The sequence below is a fragment of the Drosophila erecta genome, unplaced genomic scaffold, assembly GCF_003286155.1.
Source record: "Drosophila erecta strain 14021-0224.00,06,07 unplaced genomic scaffold, DereRS2 tig00000055-arrow-pilon, whole genome shotgun sequence".
Lineage (NCBI taxonomy): Eukaryota > Metazoa > Arthropoda > Insecta > Diptera > Drosophilidae > Drosophila > Drosophila erecta.
Genome location: NW_020825200.1, coordinates 2,952,044 through 2,965,876, shown reverse-complemented (window position 1 = coordinate 2,965,876; position 13,833 = coordinate 2,952,044). Strand labels below are relative to the sequence as shown.

The 13,833-nt window shown below is 48.3% G+C and overlaps 10 protein-coding genes across 10 annotated transcripts; 6 read left to right on the top strand and 4 right to left on the bottom strand.

Moving 5' to 3' along the window:
- On the top strand, positions 1–942 carry LOC6542485 (rab-like protein 3). The gene is made up of 2 exons (XM_001968429.3): positions 1–150; positions 223–942. The coding sequence occupies exons 1-2, from the start codon at positions 90–92 to the stop codon at positions 888–890; spliced, it is 729 nt and encodes a 242-aa protein (XP_001968465.1). The 5' UTR covers positions 1–89; the 3' UTR covers positions 891–942.
- A 134-nt stretch (positions 943–1,076) lies between these two features.
- On the bottom strand, positions 1,077–1,831 carry LOC6542042 (histidine triad nucleotide-binding protein 1). The gene is made up of 3 exons (XM_001968428.3): positions 1,755–1,831; positions 1,546–1,687; positions 1,077–1,464 (listed from the first exon to the last, which is right to left on the bottom strand). Exons 1-3 carry the CDS (start codon positions 1,793–1,795, stop codon positions 1,195–1,197), a joined length of 453 nt encoding a protein of 150 aa, XP_001968464.1. The 5' UTR covers positions 1,796–1,831; the 3' UTR covers positions 1,077–1,194.
- Positions 1,832–1,855: 24 nt separating this feature from the next.
- On the top strand, positions 1,856–3,326 carry LOC6542292 (congested-like trachea protein). Its single transcript, XM_026979512.1, has 2 exons — positions 1,856–2,212; positions 2,280–3,326. Exon 2 carries the CDS (start codon positions 2,352–2,354, stop codon positions 3,270–3,272), a length of 921 nt encoding a protein of 306 aa, XP_026835313.1. The 5' UTR covers positions 1,856–2,212; positions 2,280–2,351; the 3' UTR covers positions 3,273–3,326.
- On the bottom strand, positions 3,273–4,044 carry LOC6542199 (transcription initiation factor TFIID subunit 10). The gene is made up of 2 exons (XM_001968426.3): positions 3,690–4,044; positions 3,273–3,630 (listed from the first exon to the last, which is right to left on the bottom strand). The coding sequence occupies exons 1-2, from the start codon at positions 3,933–3,935 to the stop codon at positions 3,373–3,375; spliced, it is 504 nt and encodes a 167-aa protein (XP_001968462.1). The 5' UTR covers positions 3,936–4,044; the 3' UTR covers positions 3,273–3,372.
- LOC6542308 (transcription initiation factor TFIID subunit 10b) lies at positions 4,040–4,648 on the top strand. Its single transcript, XM_001968425.3, has one exon. It carries the CDS (start codon positions 4,137–4,139, stop codon positions 4,575–4,577), a length of 441 nt encoding a protein of 146 aa, XP_001968461.1. The 5' UTR covers positions 4,040–4,136; the 3' UTR covers positions 4,578–4,648.
- A 39-nt stretch (positions 4,649–4,687) lies between these two features.
- LOC6542599 (gamma-secretase subunit Aph-1) lies at positions 4,688–5,730 on the bottom strand. Its single transcript, XM_001968424.3, has 2 exons — positions 5,212–5,730; positions 4,688–5,154 (listed from the first exon to the last, which is right to left on the bottom strand). Exons 1-2 carry the CDS (start codon positions 5,602–5,604, stop codon positions 4,831–4,833), a joined length of 717 nt encoding a protein of 238 aa, XP_001968460.1. The 5' UTR covers positions 5,605–5,730; the 3' UTR covers positions 4,688–4,830.
- Positions 5,731–6,177: 447 nt separating this feature from the next.
- Positions 6,178–7,941, top strand: LOC6542789 (sorting nexin-21). The gene is made up of 4 exons (XM_001968423.3): positions 6,178–6,428; positions 6,495–6,638; positions 6,747–7,440; positions 7,502–7,941. The coding sequence occupies exons 1-4, from the start codon at positions 6,422–6,424 to the stop codon at positions 7,635–7,637; spliced, it is 981 nt and encodes a 326-aa protein (XP_001968459.1). The 5' UTR covers positions 6,178–6,421; the 3' UTR covers positions 7,638–7,941.
- Positions 7,942–8,413: 472 nt separating this feature from the next.
- LOC6542706 (transportin-3) lies at positions 8,414–12,169 on the bottom strand. Its single transcript, XM_001968422.3, has 5 exons — positions 11,895–12,169; positions 10,733–11,824; positions 10,274–10,440; positions 8,856–10,220; positions 8,414–8,799 (listed from the first exon to the last, which is right to left on the bottom strand). The coding sequence occupies exons 1-5, from the start codon at positions 12,006–12,008 to the stop codon at positions 8,739–8,741; spliced, it is 2,799 nt and encodes a 932-aa protein (XP_001968458.1). The 5' UTR covers positions 12,009–12,169; the 3' UTR covers positions 8,414–8,738.
- A 202-nt stretch (positions 12,170–12,371) lies between these two features.
- On the top strand, positions 12,372–13,632 carry LOC6543127 (SNAPIN protein homolog). Its single transcript, XM_001968421.3, has one exon. It carries the CDS (start codon positions 12,427–12,429, stop codon positions 12,829–12,831), a length of 405 nt encoding a protein of 134 aa, XP_001968457.1. The 5' UTR covers positions 12,372–12,426; the 3' UTR covers positions 12,832–13,632.
- On the top strand, positions 12,403–13,632 carry LOC6543306 (methyltransferase N6AMT1). Its single transcript, XM_001968420.2, has one exon. It carries the CDS (start codon positions 12,850–12,852, stop codon positions 13,522–13,524), a length of 675 nt encoding a protein of 224 aa, XP_001968456.1. The 5' UTR covers positions 12,403–12,849; the 3' UTR covers positions 13,525–13,632.
- Positions 13,633–13,833: the final 201 nt, after the last annotated feature.

The window sequence follows — 13,833 nt, the reverse complement described above, 5'->3', positions numbered from 1 at the left end:
GCGAGGATCCAATGAGTTAAGGCCAAACGTAGTACTAAACTTTGAGGCCACGAACACAGAACCTTAAAAACACAGGGATAAAAACCGATATGAGACAGCAACAGTTCAAGGATGTGTCCACAGTTCGAATCCTGATGTTGGGCGACAGAGGTGGGATTACATGAATATATATGTATATATATCCATTGGATGGTCTAAATAGTGTTTTGTTCATATTTTTAGGTGTGGGCAAGACTAGTTTGACCAATTTGCTGGCCACTAGCGAGATCACGCCCACTCCATCCTCGCGAACCGTTGGCGAGAGCTCGTGGCGTGTGCAGGTGCGGATGCATGAGTATCCCAAGCCGGTGATCTGGCCGCCCACGCCCACCTGGACCACGTCCTCCTCCTCGGAGGGCTCCGAGAACTATGCGTATCCACAGAGTGCGCCCATCACCACTGATATCCTGTACTTTGTGGAGTTCTACGACCTGAACAGTGATTGGCGCTTGCGCCGCGAGCAACGCGATAGCTTCTATAAGAATATTGACGGCATTGTCCTCGTGTACAATCTGCTCGATCTGAGCTCCCAGGACAGTCTGCACGATTGGCTGTACGATCCGTTGCGGCTGATCTGCAAGCATCGCCATCGGCGCTCACGATCCATTTTGAAACGCCACCATGTCCCAATTCTGGTGGTGGGCACCAAGCTGGATAAGCTGGTCCGGCGACCATTGCGTCGAAGCGGCAGAATTGCCCACCAGCTGGATGCCGACGAGATCCTCGTCAACTGCCTGGATCCCGATAGCTTCGCGGACAAGGGCCGTAATCAGGGCAAACTGCGCGGCTTCCTGAACCGCGTCGTCGAGTTCAAGGAGCGATTTCCACTGTTCAGTTTCCGCCACTTGTGACACTTGTGTGTTTTTTAGTTTCCTAATAATACTTTAATATTTTTTGAAAAATTAAGTAGTATTACGTGTTTCTAGCGGATGGTAAGCATAGTTAAGGCCGTTTTATTTGAATTGGAATAAACACTAATGGTTTGTTCTTTGGTTTTTCAATGAAGCTTTCTTTAAGAATCTTGTACAAGGCTCATGGATTGGAAACATTCTTTAGTATTTTACACAATTTATTTCAATAATTCTCTTGGAGCTTACAGACCCCTGGGGGTAGAAATGATCTTGGATCTGCCAGCTACAGCTATAGCTAGGCTTCTTATCCTGGTGGCCACTGCATCTGGCGGCCGCCGAGGAAGTGCAAATGCAAGTGGTAAACGGACTGGGCGCCGTGCTTGCCATTGTTGATGACCACGCGGTAGCCCTCCTTGAGGCCAAGGTCCTTGGCCACCTTGCGGCCCACCAGCATGAGATGTCCCAGCAGATCGGCATCTCCATCCTCCGCCAGCGAAAGTTGGGCAATGGGCTTACGAGGGATCACCAGGAAGTGGGTTGGTGCCTGGGGGCTCACATCATGGAAGGCAACGCACTGAGGAAGTTTGGAAGGGTTAGCCTGATGCTATAAGTGTAGATACACTTCAGAAGTGGACCAAGTGGACCGTGATCTCACCTTATCATCCTCGTGGATGAAATTGCATGGGATCTCCTTGCGCAAAATCTTGCCGAAAATAGTGTCTTCGCTGGCAGCTGCCGTTTGCGATTTTTCCACTTCGCTCGCCATTCTAGCACTGCAGGTTGCTACTTGGCGAGAGCTGCACGCAAAATATAGTATATAATCGCGGCACTTTAGATAATTAAGCGAATTTTGCACGAACTCACCTGAAAACACGAAAGAAATTCCGGCCGGTTGACAAGAACATCGAAAGAGCGCTGCCAACTGGGTTTCCAAGCAATCCACACGGACTGGAAAATTTAGGGTATTTCGGATGCTCACACATGCGTTCTTTAAAATGTTATTTATAATTTATAAAAAAACAAGTAACATTTTTACAGGGAAATACAGAAGACTTTAGTACCATAGATAACTTTAATTAATTAGGGCTGTAGGGCCAGTAAAAACCGCAAAAAGCTTAGGTGCACATAGACGGACTTTGAACCCTGCTGCAGTATATGGAAATCATAAAGATCTTCAAACCAGTAAAACTGCTCTGCTGACACGAAGATCAAGTTCCTCCGTGGCAATAATTGGTGATATCAGTGCGCATTCTTTATCCGAAGAATCTGTGGGGGACATCGGCACTTTGTGACGTAATGTTGCCTCTCGCCTTATCGCTATAGTATGCTCAAGATTAGTTCGAAACTATCGGCTAGGTGCAAATTCCAATAATCCACTTGACTTGTCAGGAAGCCACACACCAGTAGTTCCCAAATCGAGAAGCTGCCGGCGTGACGGTGACGGAGAATCAACCTGTAGCCATGACCACCACGGAGAACGTGTCCGCGGAGCGCAAGGCGAATCCGGTGAAGTCCTTCCTGACCGGCGGATTCGGTGGAATCTGCAATGTGCTCTCTGGCCATCCACTGGACACCATCAAGGTGCGCCTGCAAACCATGCCGCGTCCGGCGCCGGGAGAGCAGCCCTTGTACAAGGGAACCTTCGACTGTGCGGCCAAGACCATCAAGAATGAGGGCGTCCGCGGTCTGTACAAGGGCATGTCCGCACCCTTGACGGGCGTTGCTCCCATCTTTGCCATGTGCTTCGCCGGCTATGCGCTGGGCAAGCGGCTGCAGCAGCGCGGCGAGGACGCCAAACTCACTTACCCGCAAATCTTCGTGGCCGGCTCCTTCTCCGGCCTGTTCTCCACCCTGATAATGGCGCCTGGCGAGCGCATCAAAGTGCTCCTGCAAACGCAGCAGGGCCAGGGAGGCCAGCGCAAGTACAACGGCATGATCGACTGTGCCGGCAAGCTGTACAAGGAGGGTGGACTACGCAGCGTCTTCAAGGGCAGCTGCGCCACAATGCTCAGGGATTTGCCCGCCAACGGGCTGTACTTCTTGGTCTACGAGGCTCTGCAGGATGTGGCCAAATCGAAGTCCGAGACGGGCCAAATTAGCACTGCCTCAACGATTTTTGCCGGTGGAGTGGCCGGCATGGCCTACTGGATTCTGGGAATGCCAGCCGATGTGTTGAAGAGCCGCCTACAATCGGCTCCCGAAGGCACTTACAAGCACGGCATCCGCAGTGTCTTCAAGGATCTTATTGTCAAGGATGGACCTCTGGCCTTGTACCGCGGCGTGACGCCCATTATGATCCGAGCCTTCCCCGCCAATGCTGCCTGTTTCTTTGGCATTGAGCTGGCTAACAAATTCTTTAACATTGTGGCTCCAAATTTCTAGTTAGTGTAATAAAGCTAGTGCCTCGCTAAAGTGTTTTTATATCTTGAAAGAAAATAGTTATTTGTATGTGCACATTTTAAATTTTGGAGCTTAACTAAACCTAAACGAAGTATTGGGGCTTGCGCATGGTGATGCCATGGTCGGCGAGAGCCGGAACCAGGTCCTCCATGGCCAGCGTGTACTTCCTATCCTTGGGGTTCTTCTTGTCCTTGCTGGAACTGTGCCCACTGGAATGCTGGATGTTCGTGGTGCGCGTCTTGCAGTGCTGCAGTGCGTCGTTGGCAATGTCCGAGATAAATTTCTGCGCGGACACGGAGATGAGGCGCACTATTTTGGGATCCACTGTGCAGAAGCCAGCCTGCAGGTTTAATGGAATATAAATAATGCTAAAATAGGTAGTTTCCAGCATGTAGCTACCGTTTTCAAGGCGTGCATGGTCAGGGCATCTGGTATGGTGGGCGTGTAGTCCTCCAGCTGCTTCATCAGCTCATCCATCTCCGCGTCCTCCACTGTCGCTGGCACCTCCTCCACGTCCAGTTCCTCCTCATCGGAATTCACGTCGGACTGCAGTGCTGGCGTGTCGGTCTCCTCGTCCTCGGTGTCCGTGGCCGATACCACTGATTCTGCGGGTGTTACAGTAATGTCCTCGCCATCGGAAGCCATTGTTCTCCACTTATTTGTTATTTATTTCCAAAAGTTTGTTATCCCAGCTGGCTTGTATGTATGTATGTTGTATATTAATCGATTGCGATCTGTAAGAAAAATCGATAGCACTGGCAGCAACAATTCGCTTTCGGTACATCGATAACGAGCATCTCCCATCACTACTTCTGCACTCTTTAATTTGTATTGTACTTTTCTACAATGGTGGGCTCCAATTTCGGAATTATTTATCACAATAGCGCCGGTGGCGCAGGCAGTCATGGAAACCATGGAAGCTCAGGAGGCGGAGGAGATCGGGAGAGGATTACACCAGCTTCTCATCTCAGCGACTTCATGTCGCAACTGGAGGACTATACTCCATTGATTCCGGATGCGGTGACCTCGCACTATCTGAACATGGGAGGATTCCAGTCGGACGACAAGCGCATAGTTCGGCTGATTAGCCTCGCCGCCCAGAAGTACATGTCGGACATCATCGACGACGCACTGCAGCACTCGAAGGCCCGTACCCATATGCAAACTACCAATACACCCGGCGGATCGAAGGCCAAGGACCGCAAGTTCACCCTGACCATGGAGGATTTGCAGCCGGCTTTGGCTGACTACGGCATTAATGTTAGGAAAATGGACTATAGTCAGTAGTTAAGGGCATAATAAGCCTCTTCTTAGTACTAGTAGTTTTCTCTCATTAAAAAGAACGTATCTTAAACATAGGTCTATGTATATTTATTGGGAAAGTCGAAAGGACTATGTTTTCTTACTCGTTATATGTATGTATTTTCAAAAAAATCCGTTTAGTAATAGGGATTTTAGTCCATAGAGCATACACAAGGTAATTTTTGTTAATATTGTTATACAAAAGCTATTAACTAGGCTGATAATACTAAGTGATTGTTTACTGGCATGTTATGAATTTTCTGAAACTGCGAGAGGTTCCTCCAGCCAGCCGGAACGCCAGGACTCCCGTAAGTATGGTGACCAAGTAGTTTATCAGCAGGGTGGTCGTATAAAGCTCATTGGCATTGAGCAGAGTTATTAGGGAGACGAACAGGTGGCTGCCCACTACATAGCCTATGTGGATATAGTTGTTTGTGTCGAATGCGTTAAAGAATATGACGCTCCAGAAGGTGTGCAGCAGGATAATCGACAAAGCCTGAGCAGCCGAGGTAACGAAGAACAGCTCAGTTCCGCCCTTCAAGCCCATTGTGCCGGGACCACTCTGAAAAACGATATATGTAATTACTTGAAGCATATTACGTATTTATGATGAACTCACCATATCAGCCAGCACATTGACCAGTGCAAACATCCCAGATATAATGCCGAATCCCAAGCCGGAGACGTAGGCCAGGATGTGCTTGTTATCCGTCACTCTCGTGTCCTCCGCCACTGCATGCAATCCTTGCTCCGTGCTGCGCAGGATCCTGTAGATGATGTAGCGAAAGCCCTCCTGGAAGCACACCGAGAAGACCACGCCGAAGGCCAGGAATTCCTTCAGCGGAATCAAGGCATACCACAGGGAAGAGATCAGCAGGGAAAGCAGCCAGAAGAATGCCGCCGCAATCAGAATGATGATCCGCACCGGGTCATTGGCGATGGTGAAGACGAACAAGGCGAAGGGCGGTCCGAAGGCGATGAAGGTGCAGCCAAAAAACTCGGGCAACGTCATCTTCTCTTTGTAATATTCCTGGTTTTCTTTTCTTCTGTGGGTGTTTTGGTTTACTTGAAAAGAGGAAGCAGAAACCCTCGTAGAGTTGCCAGGCTTTTGTAGTGCTTATGGGGCTGCCACACTGTCCGTTTTAATAGTGTAGATAACCTAACAGGGCGAAGTTGATTAGTTTTTGGGTCAAGCTAAAGTTTATAAGTTTTCGAAATAGCGAGAATTGTCCAAACAAATGACAATCTTTAAATCTTAGCTTCATTGCCCAATTACATACCCATTGCTTTAATTTACTGCCAAAAACCAAAGCCAGCCTTTACGAAATTTATTAACGGAACTGCAGAAAGGGTAAATCAAGACCACTTTTGAATTTACGAAGTTTTAAGGCTGCCAGATTGCAGAGCACTAATGTTTTCATACCCTACTATATGTACACTGTTATTAAAAAATAACTTGTTGCTAAAGTTATCTATCAGAACGCGATATGTATTACTAAAAGCTGGGTTTACTGAGTTTACTGAGTATAACCCCTGTACTATTTATGGATAAATGTTAAAGGCTTAGATTATTGTTGTTTTAAATGGTCTCTAAGACCAATACCCGCGTAGGGTGTTCCAGAGTCACCTATGCGGAATTCACACGCACAAAACAAAGACCTCCGTCCCACTTGCAATGTTTTTGTTTGGGGCGGAATTAGTCACTGTAAATTGACTCAACTATGCCAACCGCATAATCCGCCGTAAACCAGAAGCAAACTGCAAGTGCACAGCTGCGGATCGAAAACAGCAGCCCAGTAAGAAATCACAAAGAGATTCACTGAACCCATATGCCCAGTAAGCAAAGTGAAACCTCCAATTAGCAGTTCATCGTTCATTTGGAGCTCTTTACTTTTCCCCTAGTTCACGCCGTGATGGCCAAGCGGTCGCACCACCAGCCTTCCTTCGATGGGGAGCCACCCGGTCCGGATGAGCTGGACAGCCCAGCCATCGAGGCGGCGGCCCTCGACATTCCCCCTCCCGAATCAGATAAGGCACTTCAAAAAGGTAAAACCATAATCTCACATTTGCATAATATGTAGGTACATGGAAAAACGATCATCAGTAGGTCACAGTGGAAACTCTCTAAGACGAATGTGGTCTATATCTTCCTAGGTGTCTGGGAGCGACCCGCTAGTGCTGAATACAAGCCGACCACAGATGGCAGCACCGTGCTCCACTTTGACATCTTGCTGGCCCACATAATGCCTCCCGACGGCGAGGATGTGAAGATCAAGCGGTTCGTGGTCTATGAGCTCACTGTAAAGCAGGATGGAGCCACGGAGGACACTCAGCCGGCAAAGATTGAACGCCGCTACACCGACTTTCGGGAGCTTTATCTGGGCCTTAAGCGGCAGCATCCGGCAGAAATGGCCAACAAGTACTTCCCAGCCAAGGTACTGATGGGCAACTTTAAGTCCGAGCTGATTGGCGAACGGAGTTCGGCCTTTGAGGCGTTCCTCACGTATGTGGCAAGCCAGGCGAAACTCCGGGACTCGGAGGACTTTCTGCGCTTCCTGCAGCACGACGAACTGACCAGGGCATGCCAGTTTCTGGATGAGCGGCGTAACGAGATGGCCATACCCATTCTGGAGAACTGTTTCCGCTTGCTGAACAAGATATACATGAATCGATCAAGACCGGTGCTTTTAATACTCTGCCGTCTGGTGGCTGCCTGCACCTCATCCCCAGTGCCTCATCACGCGGCCGAGAGGTGGGCCCTCTTGGCACTGAGTCGCTTTGAGACGTTGTGCGATATTGATCTACTGCCGCTGTACATTCCCCTGCTCCACACCTGCGCCCACCTGTGGTGAGTCCAATTGAATCTTTCTACATTGAGAAAGGCTGATCTGAATATCTTATCCTTTCAGGTGGCAGCGCGGCCAGGACCAAAAGCCGATCACCGACCGACTGACTGACATGTCCAAGCAGGGCATCAACACGGCGAACACCGAGAGCCTCATGCAGGCTATTCATAAGATCGATCCTCGCACTGAAACAATTTGAATCGCGAATCTCCGCTACAATTTTCATACATTAGTTTAATATTTTGTTCTGTAGTTCTGTGTAGTAGTTGTCAGGCGGAAAGTGCAATTAGATAATGTGTGCAATTAGTTTTAAGGTGAAATGAGTATTTATCAACCTTTAGTTACCAACGCTGTCCTCCAAAGTAGTCTGTTCTTGCGAACAGTGTGTCACAAAAGCCCAGCCAAATTTAGCCAACAATTTTGAAAAACGTACGTTTGAATTTTTTTGTTTGAATGTTTAATTCGTTATTTCAAATCTGTGATTTCCAAATTAAAATGTTAAATCAAATTTTTAGAACTCAATCGAAAATTTTACAATAATTAAACTAAAATTGGTTATTGTCTACGTACATAGATAGCTTACATTAATATTGCGACTAATATGTAATCCGATATAAGAAAGTTATGTTCGTAACGTACTGCTTTGGGAACTTAAAGGTTAGTCTAAGCGTATTTATGTTTCATGTTACGTATTGTTTGATATCTTCTCTGTAGTTTGTATCCAGTGGGAGTTGTGACTAAACCGTGCACTCTTTTCCGCAACGTAAATCACAAATGCATCATCGAAAGTATATGACGCACTGTCTCAAAATCCATGCCTAAAATTCCATATCAGCCTGAAGAAACATCAGACAAATCGAACAAACACAGCTCCCGGTTTTTTTTTCCAGCCCAATGCCTTGTGATTGCTTTTTTCAATAAATAAATATTATACTCAAGTAATTTTTCAGAACAGAAAACGATAACTGGCGAATTTGGTCAATTAAATCTAAGTGGTATATATTTAATGGTTTGCTTTATGCCTATGTTTGTTTCTGAGTCATTTTAGGGTTTAAACTTACACCTAGGAGTGCCCTATTATGTAATTAACTTATTGCTAAATTCTGTGAGGATCTCTTGACCGCACTCAAAGTGTACAATACAAATTATATATAACTTATTACGTCAAACAATCGATTCAACTATATTATAAATAGAGGGGTACGTGCGTTTTTAACAAATTCCTAGCACCCTTGCCACATTACATACATCATTCAAAATGTACAGAATCAACCAAATCCATCTCTATCCGTCTATCTGATTAGCGGAAGAGTCGCGTGAAGGTTTTCAAGGCTTGAGAAATTGCTTTCGTTGTGTCCGCTCTGCAAGAAGAAATTAAGTTGAAGCTAATGCAAAGCGTATGTTGGCAAAACCTCACCTCAGAACTGTGCTGCTGAATTCGTCCAGCTGCTGCTGCGTGGCTGTCACGTAGCCACCGCTGTTCTTTTTGGGCAGTGCCTCTAGCGCCTGGGCCAGGAACGGCTGCATCCGCTCGTTGCCCACCACCTGCTTCAGTTCGTGGAGCACCTCGGCCACATCCACCAGCATGTAGGAGTGCAGTTCAAAGACCGAAGCTTGTATCAAGTTCATCACCAGAGCTCCGCCATGCTGACTCGCCAGCTCCACCACCAAGGGACGGCACTCGGCATTTCGGCTGTGGTTATTCGATCTGCCCCAAACCAACAGGTTGATAAAGAACTTCATCACGGAGGAGTTCGCCTCGCGGTGGTCCAATGAGCAGGCTATTAAAGCGCACTGGAAGATCGGCGTGATGAGACTGCTCTGGAGCAGTTGGTGGGGACAACAGTCCAAATAACGCGATGCCAAACGAAAGAAATCATCCACTGTGTCTGGGTTATTTTTCAGGCCGTTCTCCATCTGCAGCAGGCCAAAGGTGGGTTCAATAAATGCCTGAAGCATCTCCAACAGTCCGCCAATGCACTCGCTGGACTTTGCGAACTCATCCACCAGTATGGAGCCCACGTAGAGGAAGCAACTGTGGTGCTGCACAGCATACAGCACCACCATTTGTTTGATCAGCGGTTCCACGAGCAGCATCGCTTGCTTTCTCACCATCCGAATGCCGTAGCGAATCAGTCGGCAGGTGCGCTCCATGATACGTAGGTCGCTCTGGTACTTATCCATCACCCGTGATATCAGCTGCCAGGCGTCGTTCAGAATAGCTACCGTGGGGTGTTCCACGTTGTCGGGAACGTCGGGATTTGTGTGTCGGATAATGGCGCAGGCGCGGTCTATCCAGTAAACGGGATCGGTGCGCTCTCCCTTTTGAGCACTACCTCCAGTGCTGTCCACCAGTTGAGCCAGCGGTTGCAGCTGGAAGCCGACGATTTCCCGCAGAGCAGGCTGCAGTTGCTCGCGTGGCAGGCGAGTCAGTATAAGAGATATGCCCTTTAGCAATCCTATTGCCACATCGTTGTTTATTTGAAAGCTGTCCAGACTGCGAGCGATCTCCACAAGACCACTGATGTGGCACACCATCTTCTGTCGGCAGGCGGAGCAAATGGAGGTCAATGCAATGGCCGCAGCTGGCGCCAAGCCATTCTTCTGCTGCAGGGCGTAGAGCAGAAAGTTGAGCACTGCCTCCAGGGATTCAGCATGGTTCTCAATCCAGTCGCACAGTTCCCCGATCAGAAGAATCGCCGTGTACCTAACTGCTATGTGCGTTTGCTCCGACATATTAAGAATCGCCTCCACCACCTTGGGGATCACCTCGTTCTCATCTCTGCAAGGTAAGTATTGTAAATCTGATATTGTACCACACAGTTTCATACGTACGGCAGTATATTTTTGGCTACATTCTGCATAATGAACAGTGCTGCCTCCGTGGACTCCCACGTAGTCTCTGGTGCTTGCAGGATATGAAACATTTGCTTAAAGCACGCACCGGATCCCACGATAAAGGCCACGTCTTTTATCAGATCTGAGACCTTGCGTCGAAAGTCCTGAAAGTTAAATAGTTTTAAGCTTAGTAAAAATGTTATCAAACATTAGGCGAAACTATAAATATAAAGTCTCTATTGTTTTGCGAGTTGAAGTTGTAAAAGTAGAGAACTAAGCTAGCTTCATTTCAAAATAAACCGGTTCTACACATAAATGCCTAGTTGGCTTACACCTTCCCAGCAATTAATAATTTGACAACCTGATGAAATAAAATAGCTTATTCATTGAAGATACGAAACTTCAAAGAAATCTGTAAAAAGTGAGCTTCTAAATGTCTATGAATCACACACTCACAAAGAAATTGTTGTTCTCCTCGATGAGACCATCGTGGTCGCTTTCCATCTGCGAGTGGCGAAACAGGGCGCTTATCAGCCGCTCAATGTGCGGCCGGAATAGAGCCGTCAGCTTATCCTCGTTGCGCTGGAAGAGATCCTCGCTGAGCTTGTACCATAGGTGGAAGGTGATCTCGGCCACCTCGTAGTCGAAGTGTCCGACACAAAGTAGCACCAGATCCAGTCCTTTCAAACTGAAGTGTGGCTTGTGGGCATCAGCCAATAAATCGTAGAAGAAGGCATCGCACAACGAAGTGAAAATCCTGCAATAGTTGATCGTCTTATCGGTGTCCTCGTGCGCCACACTCAAGTGATAGGGAGTCTCCAGCATGCAGACAGCTCCGAAGACCTGTGCCTCGAAGGAGGACTCCGGTTCACTGGCACTATCCTGTCGTGTGTTTATGCAGGAGAGCAAGGCACACACGCACTCCGTGGCATTGTCGTGCAGCTTTCCAGTAGTCTCCGGCAGCGAGAGCAACCGGAAGGCCAGCTGGGTGAGGGCGTTATTGTACACATGCGAGACGGGAAAGGCATGGATCACCAGCCAGGCACTGTAGGTGCGCAACGCTGCATTCCACACGCGCTGCTGGTCGAGATCCTCCCGCTGTAGGCACATGCACAGGAACTTCAGGACGCACTCTGCGCTGGCGTCCAGCTGCTTGTGCACTTCCTCGCGCCGGTTGGCGCCCAGCCGCAGATACCGGGAGTCTATTTCCTCGGGCAGCACCTTGAGCACCTCCAGCAGGGGCCAGATGGCGCACTGATGCGGCGCCAGTGTTACCAGGAGATCGTTGATCGGCTCCCGCCAACTGGCCATCAGCAGGGCCAGATCAGCGACCGCCAAACTGAGCTGTGTCACAATCACATTGTCCGTCTGCTCGTCGATCTGGCCTATGTGTGTGATCAGGGAATCCCGCAGAGACTCGTGTGTGTGCGGTGGCAGTTCGCTGAAGGAGTTCTGGATCTTGTTCCGCATTGTCTGGGCAGCAAAGTAGTTGGCGTGGAGGTCTCGCTTTTGGTGCAACAGCTCGTCCGCAATCGTCCAAGAATAGATCTTTAAATGATTCCAACAAAAAACTTAGCCATTGCAGGGAGGTTTCGTACACCGGGCGACTATCACTCACCGACTTCTGGAAGTCCTGCAGCCATTTGTTGGCCTTTTCCTGCTCCTTGGGGTTGTTGCCCTGGAAGAGGGCGCTGATCGCTTGGTACACCACGTCCACCGAGTACGTATCCATTTCATCGGCAGCTTTAATCAGCGCATAAATTTTCTTAATTACTTATTATTATACTTTATTAGCGATGGCTGAGTGCGTACATCCCGTGTATCGATAACGCAAGGAGGTGGCGTGCGATAACTTCGGAATGTGCACGTCCGATAGTCTGAAGGACTCCGTGAATGCCACAGGGTTGTCAACTACTTTAAATATTAAAGCTAATGAAAGGAATTATTATATATTCGACATAAGCCAATTTTTAATTTGTCTAAACGTCTGATAACTTTTAAAAGCAATTTACCATATGCTTATGACATTTTAGCAATAAAATACCTTGTGTGACTATCGAAATACTTGCCACCCGTAAATATTCGATTCATCGATACCATTGGGGGCTCTTAACAACATCTCCAATTCGTTTTCTGATCAGAATTCTGCAATGGATTCGGACAGCACCGTCACTTCCTTGGAGGAGAACACGGAGAACTTCTGCACGAATCCCACGCGTGACATCCTCGCCGAGGGCATCACCAATCTCTTCAAGCCGACCATCGAGCGGCTGGACGAGCGCGTGGCCTCCACCATCCAGTTGCAGGCGGAGCTCCGTGGCCAACTGGACGCACTGGCCGCCCAGCTGAGGGACATCGAAAAGGCGCAGAGTCAGATACCCGAGTTCGCGGACAAGGTGAAGGAGCTGCTGAACGTGAAGCACAAGGTGACGGTCATCAGTAACGTGTTGGTGACCAGCCAGGAGCGGCTCACGGGTCTGCACAAGCTGATAGAGAAGGAGCAGCGCCGGCGACAGGCGCTCCTGGACTCCGCGCTCAGCACCAACATATCCTAAACCTAAATACTGACCGTCATGGAGACGCCCTACACCGACCACTTGAGCCTGGAGGACTTTGAACACGTTTACGAGCCAGCGGAGGACTCGTTCCTGCTGCTGGATGCCCTGGAAAAGGATCTGGAGTACCTGGAGCAGCTACAGCCGCATCTTTGCGTGGAACTGGGCTCGGGTTCGGGAGTTATCATCACGGCGCTGGCTAAGAAACTGGCTGGCTTTTCGCTGTGCCTAGCCACGGATATCAATCCCAAAGCCTGCAATGCCACCCGAAGAACTGCGACTCGGAATGGAGCGCGCTTGGATAGCATTCGCTGCAGCCTAGCGGATGCACTGCGCCCGCAATCAGTGGACGTGCTGCTCTTCAACCCGCCCTATGTGGTCACCAGTGATGCGGAGTTGCAAACGCAACACTTCGATTCCCACAGCGAGTCCTCAACGGATCGCAACCTCGTTTTCTCCTGGGCTGGTGGACAAGACGGGCGACGCGTCACGGACATTCTACTGAAGCAACTGGATGACATTCTATCGCCTCGAGGCGTTCTCTACTTACTCCTACTGCGGGAGAACAAGCCTGAGGAAATTATCAAATATTTAGAGGGCCTCGAGTTCCGGGCTGTTAAGTTCATGGAGCGACGCATTCCTGGCGAGCATCTGTACATACTGAAGGTCACCAGGTCCTCCGCAGCGTCATGACTCTGGCAATAGTATCAAATTAAAGTTGTATTTTAAATAGAAGGTAACCATTCAAGTTTATTCTTAAATTTTATACTTCACAATATGGAGAATAATTTTAATAAAAATTGAAATGATTCAAATAAATGGTTTATGAAACCAGTGATTTGTATACCCTTTACTCGTAGAGAAATCTAAAAAGCTCTATTTAAGCTTTGAGGAGCTAGCATCGGATATTTTGGCGCTTAAATTTGAATTCAAATACGGAAGACTTTAAAAGGGGCACGAATTTCCAAGCAACATTTACTCATCCGTTTTTTAATTGGCATG